This window comes from Taurulus bubalis, assembly GCF_910589615.1.
Source record: "Taurulus bubalis genome assembly, chromosome: 11".
In the NCBI taxonomy this organism is placed as follows: Eukaryota; Metazoa; Chordata; class Actinopteri; order Perciformes; family Cottidae; genus Taurulus; species Taurulus bubalis.
In genome coordinates this window covers 21,004,459-21,012,986 of record NC_136599.1, presented here as the reverse complement: position 1 = coordinate 21,012,986, position 8,528 = coordinate 21,004,459, and the positions used below count along the sequence as shown (strand labels likewise).

Sequence of the window (8,528 nt, the reverse complement as noted above, 5' to 3'; positions counted from 1 at the left end):
AGAGGAGGCAGCAGGATGAGCGAATGGCTGCCATCCAGGGCTGTATATAAGAAACTGCTGGAGTTGTGCCACTTCAATGCTGGCAGACTGGTGCAGCTGAAATATACTGCAGGCCTCAGTAAAAAAAGAAAGAAGAAAACTTCAGAAGAAATGAAGTTATATGGCCTGTGAATATGGAAATATTGTAGTAATGGAAGTAGTTATGAGTTTAAAAAGTGTTAACAGGACTTCATATATTTAAATCAATACAGAAATGTGCAGTGTAAATGCAAAGCACTGTCTTGCCTGTTGGAGGTTTATATAAACCGCGAGCACAGTTTAGCCAAACACGCTGTTATACGAACTCCGAAACACCGAAACAACACATTCTGCTCGAACACCTGCAGTACTGACCACGAGTGCACTTCTCGCAAACACAAATAAGCACACTTGGCTTAACTAACTCAAAAGCAACAATCTGGAGTGAACCGCCTGTTATCTCGAAAAGCAAACGCGCCGCCCAAACTAGAAGGATAACAAGATGAGGTGAACTACTATTCTGCATGGCTGATAGCTCACTCGCCCTCCTCCCGCACCATCGCCAACCCTCCTCCCCTCTCTCTTCCTCTTCCGCCTTTGGTCCTCCACCCATTTTCTTTTCAATTCATTTTTCGTTCAGGACACTGTCTGGGGTGTCTTATCTCCCTCTGCCAGTTCTGCCTTTTTCCTCACCATTAAAGGACTTATTCCACTACAGTACCTGTGTGTCTGCCTCTCTCTCTCCTACTTCAAATGGTCACTTTAATCTAAAATCCAAATGGTTGTTGGGTGTGATTAAAAGGATAGAAATGCTGAAATCCCTTGTGGGAGATGAACATTTGTCAATGCAAGATTTCTTGCCACAGTGATTATTATTATTTTAGGGCTCAGAAAACTTTGAAAGTCTAATGCTATATCCACCAAATACATGTGTTGTGTTATTTTGCAGACAAAATGTAGAGTTTCTCTGACAACCATAAAGACAAATGTCACATTAAACTGTCCGTTAGATTTCCTGTATACAAGGGGACTGATGCTGTCTCAAGAGGAAAGGTCAGAGGGTCACCAAGGATTCATTCACTGGGGACTATTAATATTCACCACCAATGCCATGGTTAGTTTTCACAATAGATTTTCATGAACATGGTCAAAGGAAAATCCTGACCTTACAATGGGTCGATAGAAAAGGTCAGGGGCTCTGCACAGAAACATCCCAACAAGAGTCTGAAAAACAAGCAACTGCAATACAAAAATATTAAAGATATGTCTGAGGACATTTAGAAACACACTGCACAGTCTGTCTCTTTGCCCCAAACAGCCAATGTATTGAACGTGTAGGTGTTAGCTGTGGCTACACACACCAGATGTGTGTGAAGTGTGTTGTGATGACGTGGCAGCTCCGAGTCAGACCCTGACTGAGCTTAAAACTTCTCTCTGTATTTTTTCTCCCCTGTTCTTCTGGTCTCCGTATGCTTACACATTGGAGTTCTAAAGCCTTAAGATGAAATGTGAATTTTTCGCTGCAACATTTTCAGCTCTCACTGACAAGTGTTTGCCTCAATGCGCGCGACACGGAACAAATACTCGTCTGTTCATTGACGTCTCATGCACTCATGCCGCCTCTAAAATCTGCCTTGCATTTAGTCTGGAAACACCTAAAGGCTCGGGTAGGTAAGTTGATTAAAAAAATGATCTGACAGGAAAAGCCCAGCCCATGTGTTGCCAACGCTTTTTAAATGAAAGTAGCACGGGCTCCAAAAGTCACTAAATCTTCAGCGAAAGTCCCCCAGTCAGCAAACACTGACGACCTGTCCTTCAAAGACTGAAGCGTCAGCAATCGGTTTCGACATCTTGGCAGCGACAACACAACCGGCGAATCCAAAAATGAGCCCCAATGGCACGGCAGAGCAGACGGCTAGCAGCTGGCCACCTGGCACATCACTCAAAGTGACCACACTCAATTATGCCTCACTTTAAACCTTAATATAATTGAACATCTGTAAGTTAATAAAATAAAAATGTCTGTCCATGGCAATTGTATGAACTGGCGAATTAGCTGTCGAGAACAAAACCCATTTTTAAAGCAGGCTGTAAACATATTGATTGTTCCACTTTCGGACTTTAGTGGACTGGAGTTCCTGGACAGCATCGGTCCATGCAGGCAGCCTCCTCGTTCTGAGGCAGTGGCCAAAATGAATATCCACTCACCCCTATAGTGATATATCGCTCAGGGGAACATCGGCGTCTTCAATAGCTTATAGCTCTTGTTGCTCCCTGTTTTTGTGCTTCATGAGTGCAGTGGCCCTGGAGCGAGGCTCTTATCAGGGCAAACAGCGCAGAGGCAGCGCAGGCATGGGTGGGATCCGGGCAGGGCTGGGTGCTCTCTGAACAGGGAGCGCGACAGGACGGCTTCTCCCAGGGAGATAACTTTGTTCTGGGCCAGGAGAGATGACATCATGACGGATGGCGATGAAGATGTGGGCGCAGGGGGCAGGAAACGCTATCTCCTACAATGGCACCGAGGACACGCACACACACACACACGTCTACACATCCAGTGGGTCTTGTAGGTGTCATTTAAAAGGCAAAACCGGACCGTCACAGGCCTGGTCAGAGTGTGTGACTGTTCTTGTATTGACATTCTCTACTGCTGCAGCGTCCGAGAACTTTTGGGAAATACACTGAAGGAACTGATCTCAACCGATCCAGCTTATACTGTAGGTACTGCATGCAACTACATATGGCATGAATTCTCTTCAGGGCATATGGACCGATCAAAACAGACATCATAAAAAAGTTATTTGTGATTTCAAGTCTTTGTATACAAAGACAAACTGAATATATAATATGTAATTCATTCATTAATTCATTTACTATAGTAATGATACCAGCCACATACATTTCTTTTCACTAACTTTTGCTTTTGGCTTGTTAGAAAGTGAGAAAGCTGTGACTCTTTATTAATGACTAACATTTCATCGCTGTCCAGTGAAAACCACATATTCTATTCCACTCTATTGTGGGTGACAACCCTGTCCTTTAGAAATTAAATGTATACAGTATCAGCAACACTGTTTTGAACGGAACATAATGCCGACTGGATGGCGTTTTATTGTGACATGACGCGTAAATGTTGTTATTGAAAGTATACTGGTAACTGCAGTGTTGACGGTCTTGTAGAAAATAAGAAAAATACCTTTATTAATGACTTGCTAACATTTGTAATGGTAGGGAGAGTGCGAAAGAGAGAGAGAGAGAGAGAGAGAGAGAGAGAGAGATCTTTCACAACCTGGCAACACTAAGTTGTTCTTATTAATGGTCTGTGCTTCATCTGTACAGTGTTAGAAAATATTCTTTTAACCACAAAAAAGTCTATAAATCCTGTTACCAAGTGTGCCTTATTAGAAAGTAGCATTACAAGTGATTATTTTTGCATTTTGTCTTAATTACACGGTGACAGTTCAGAAACAAACAGGAAACATAGGGGACAAGAGAAGGTTATGATTTGCAACAAAGGTCCTTGGCTGGAATTTATTTTTATGCTTTTTAACCCCTTTCAAGTCCTCAAGTCATCATAATAATCCACAGATCCAGAGATCAGATTTAAGCAAACCCATGCAAAGCCTCCTGGAGTTATTTAATTTGGACTCCAGATCAGTTTCTCTAACTTGCTTACTAATCACTGCTTGCTTTGAATTCCCCCAAAGATCAGAGGCTTTTATCCTAAGCTGACTAATTGACAGCGAGGACTGTTTGCACACAAACATTATGAAATAGTCATTGATATTGAAAGCTCAATTGGGGCATATAACGTGTAATGATGCAGGCAGTTACTTAACTGTTTACAACATTTTCGTGGTTGGTTTGTTTTTTGGCTGCCTGACACTGACAATTCTGTGTGAGTTTATTGCTTGAATTTATTGCTAAATGCAATCAAATTAAACTGGCCTTTGGCAATTGTCAATTCTATCCTCCATCAAGGCCTTTACTGTTGGATATTAAGTGTGTTGCAGTTAAACTATATCAGATTCAAAGAACATAAAGGGCTTTATTGTTGCAACTTTTGAGACCTTGTAAACAAAAGTTTTGTGAAAGTTGCGCACAAATACTGGAAAAGCCTCAGCTTTCATTGATTTTGGAAGAATTATCTATTTCAAAGCAAATGTGGCATGTAAATAAGATTTTCCCTTTATCATTTAATATACTTCATATGTCTTTGTGTCATACTCTAAACTAGAGGACGTCAGTGGTTCAGGCAGTATCAACAACACCAAATAATCTAGTAATGGCTTTTATACAGTAAATTAAGGGAAGAGGAAAATCCAGGGAGGATTTACAACACTTTGATTTCTATTTAAAAACGTGTTTCCATCATTTAATCTAAGTGACACAATAAAACGGTCTTCTCTCCAGGTTTCTGTGGTGCGTGATGTGTCGGCTCCTGAACGTCCTGCTGGCTCTGCTGAGTCGCTTCCTGTTTGCGGTCCACGGGGCGGTGACGGTGTGGCGCGTGGTGGCCGTTAAAGAGGAGCCACTCTATTGGCTGCTGCTGACGGGCGTAGCGCTGCTGGGCGTGGAAATGGCCGTCACTCTGAAGTGCACCCGAAACGCAGAGTGGAAATGGTAACATTTACACCACAACAGTGTCAGGACTAGGCGGACATTTTTGGCTAAGATTGGACCTTCACTCAAAAAGTGCATTATCTGCAGCCAATGCTGCAGGCTCTGCGGGGCTGTATATTAGCTAAATGCCAATGCTAACTTAGCATAATTCTGATTGTTAGCATGCTACAATTTGCTTATTGGCACTAAACGCAAAATGCAGCTTGGACTGACGAGATGACGATAGTTTTGAAGGTATTGGACAGATTAAAAAATGGATCACCAAAATCATTAAGTTTCATCCTCTATAAATGCCTCTCAAAAAATTATCATGCCTCGAGCCACGTTGCTGGAATAGCTCAAAATCTGCACGCATCGATTGCAGACATTGACACCACAATGTTAATAACATGATACTCTGTTCCAATCTAACCAACCTGCAAAGCAGGAGGCATACTTCAGCAGTTTAGTATTGCACTTTCATAAAGTTGTGGAACTCACAAGAGACAAATACAAAAAGAAGTCCGAAATATCTGGACTAAGTATGAATCAAGTTCCGAAAACGCTGGATCCTCCATTTCCCATAATGCAACTTGATTGTGTCTCTTTGTGAGGGCATCCCTGCCTGGTAAATCGAGACAAATGAAGCCTGACGCAACATCTCCAGAGGGGGAAATGTCTCCGGCTTTACAAAAGGGACGAAGAAGACATTGTATAAGTGTTTTCAGAGGCTGAGTAGTTCAATTTGATAAAAAAGGATCCTGGATCTGCTTCAGTAAACAGACTAAAACATATTTTTAGGCTAAACAAGCACGTACAAACCATCTTTTGCTCTTTCTTAAAGCGTGACATGAGGATTGAGGTGTTGTGAGCAAGACTTTGTAAACCTGTTTTGTGAGGGACAGTAAATAACTTCTGAACATTTTACAACCCATCTGCTCCGGGTGGTGAGAGGCAGCTTGTGTACGGCCTGTAATATTCTCTGCCACTAAATTCTCTGTTATCCTCTGCAGCTCTTTCTCTGTCTATCAAAAACAAATCTATTCCTCCGCGCTGTTATTGCTCTGTCTTTTGCTGAGCTTATGTTCTGATCCTGCCATCACGTCTCTGTCACAGTCTCTACTTTCCAGTGGCGGGAGAAAAAAAAGGTCTGCTGCTGGCTCTTGCCGAGTAAACATAAACTGACACCAACCTCTATTACGCGAGTCTCCAAAGGATATGAGCATTTAGTGTCACACCTCATTCAACATCAAGCTGCGTCTCATTCAAAAGCTGCAGCTCTCCTACACATACAGTGAGCATCCACAGACACAAGCTTCCTTCAGGCCTCTCTCTTTCTCGCTGAGTCTTACTTTGAAGTTCTCTCCTCGTGGAGAAGGCTTTGCACTGTCAAGAGGGATTTGCATATATGATGAGAATAATTGCGTGTCTGAAATTCGATGCTTCTTTTGGAGAAAAAAAAAAAAAGAGACTCTTTCTTCTTAAGTGGGTGGCAAATCAAAAAAACAACACAGAATGTCCCTAAAAATAACCTACCCCCACCTTTCCCCCGTCCACCTCCCCCCTCCTTTGGCGGCCCTCTTTTAGGTTCTCCCCCATGGTTTTCCTCTACCTCAGTACTGTCATCCCGTCCATTTGGTTCCTGGAGCTGAGCCTGCTGCAGTCCAAGCTGCCTGTCAACAATTCCTCAGGCCCCGAGCTTCATTTGCTGGCTCGCATCCCGATCACAGCGGTAGGTGGCCCACCACAAAACTGCCCTCCACGCAGCCACATTAAAGCAACACCTGATATCAGATAAGATTTAAATCTAGCAAGGGGGTGGATAAACTATTAGTTGCAGGAAATGTGTAATTGACACAGTGAGATGAAGTCCAGATAGGCTCCTGTTTGAAAAACTCTCAGATCTCTCCTCTTCTGGGGTGATTTTAGTGCAGTTTCTTTTATGTAGGATTTGGGAACTTTTTTGCCCCATGGCTATGCTCGGGGCTGGGTGGCAGCCTTTGAGAGTGGAAGACATAGTGTTTCGTTAATGTTGTGAAATGTCAAGGGGGGCTGTCAGGATAAACTCAATTATCCCTGCCACAACGGGGAGCTGACTCAAATCGAGAATAGAGAGGAGAGGTCTTGTTGAGTGGATGATTGACAATACCACAGACCATGATTCAAAATAATCATATCTCCATGGATGATTGGTCAAAAAATAATTGCAATATCGGGGGGATGCCAAATGTGAATACAAAGGAAATTCCCTGCTCTGTAACTGTGAAAAATGAATTGTCGAACTCGACGAACGCCTCGGTCATAACCATACGTTGCTGCTTCCTTCACCCAGGCCATCGTGGAGCTGGACCCGGAGAACTGGGTAGCTGGCCTGGAGCAGACTATGCTCATAGTGTTGGTTCTGGGTCGCTGGCTGATGCCCAAGGGTCACATGTCCCGAGACCAGCTCTCCCAGCTCCTCATGGTCTATGTGGGACTGGGCGCCGATATCCTGGACATCTTCGACACCTTCAAGGAACCCGAGGTCAAAACCAACCAAACGGTTGTCTACATGGGCCTTGGCCTCTTCTCCTGGGCGCTCATGCAGTTCCCTCTGGTGCTGACCCAGACACAACTCCCAGAGGCCGAGTCTCAGCAGAAGAGGGTGCCTGTCCTCACCCGCCGCCCGGCTGCTCCGCCGCCGTCCACCTCCTGCTGCTCCAGCGAAGCGTGGAGCTTGCTGCTCACCGTGGGACTCCAAGATGGTCCGTTCCTGGTTTACCGGCTCTACCTCATGGTCCGAGAGCAGGTGCTCAACCAGCTGATGATCTTCTTCACCTGCAAGAACATCCTCATCGTCCTCTTGGAGCTTTACAGGATCTTTGTGGTGCAGTGCGAGCAGCGAGTTGGGGAATCGGGGTTGGGGAGGTGTTCTGCACTGGTGCTCCGGTGTCAAACCCAGAGGGGTCGGGTGGAGGATGAGGAGGATGAGGAAGAAGCAGGTGGAGAGGAGCAGAGCTGTCATGCAGACACAAAGAGAGGCACTGAGAGGGAGGAAGATCAGAAAGGTGCCCAGGTATAGAAAGGCTCAAAACGCTGTGAGGCACGGCTTTAGCCCTTGGGGGGTTTGGGGGATGCCTTTCACACACCAAGGGAAAAGTCAAACCCATCTGCCATCTCTTGGATCTCAGCCTCGCCCAGAGACAGTCTCGGCTCTCTGGAGGTTCAGTGACTAGAAATAGACCACAAGAGAAGAGAATAAGTCCCCACTGAAAAGATCAGAGAGGAGTTTATGCAACCCCCTTTGATAAAACCTTTCCAAAGAGGGGTGTTTCAGTCAGAGGAGGTTTAGAAAACTAGTTCCACAAGTTCAACACAAACGGTCAGTCTCTTTGATACATGGGAGCATCTTGCTTAATTAATAATCTTTTTCCAATAAAGATGTTTCGGAAAAGCAATATGCTGTTCATCTTCTTGTTTTTTTGTTGCTCTGATCACCATGAGATGGCAGTGTTGCCAAGTCAACCAAAGCACCACACACATGTACCGTGTTTACCGGAACATGCATGCCTGGTACATGGACAAAAAAAACACAAACTTGTGAGACAGTAACACCGTAGCACAGTTGCAGAGTTGAACTTCCTCATTTGTTGGTTTCAGGAATGGAAATCCTCTTTATGATAACTCCCCTCTGATTCAATGAGGAAGTAAGGCATTTGATAAATTAATTTAAAAGATTTAGTCACCTTCCGGCTGCGGCTGTGTAATGAATAGTCAGATGAAGGCAATCTAGACACCTCAAACAGTATCACAAGTAGGAGGAGGGTGAAGAGGTTTGCTTCATTTTCCGAGGTTCGTTTCCCTCTTGAGCACAATCAGCTCTGTTTGAGAGCTGCGTGCATTTTTTTTTATTATCTCTGAAAAAGCAC

General features: G+C 44.2%; 1 protein-coding gene across 1 annotated transcript; it reads left to right on the top strand.

Annotated features, from left to right (window-relative positions):
- Positions 1-4,447: 4,447 nt before the first annotated feature.
- On the top strand, positions 4,448-7,681 carry LOC306743727 (transmembrane protein 26; the record flags this gene model as incomplete). Its single annotated transcript, XM_079226275.1, has 3 exons — positions 4,448-4,641; positions 6,208-6,352; positions 6,953-7,681. The coding sequence occupies 3 exons, from the start codon at positions 4,448-4,450 to the stop codon at positions 7,679-7,681; spliced, it is 1,068 nt and encodes a 355-aa protein (XP_079082401.1).
- Between the last annotated feature and the right edge of the window lie 847 nt (positions 7,682-8,528).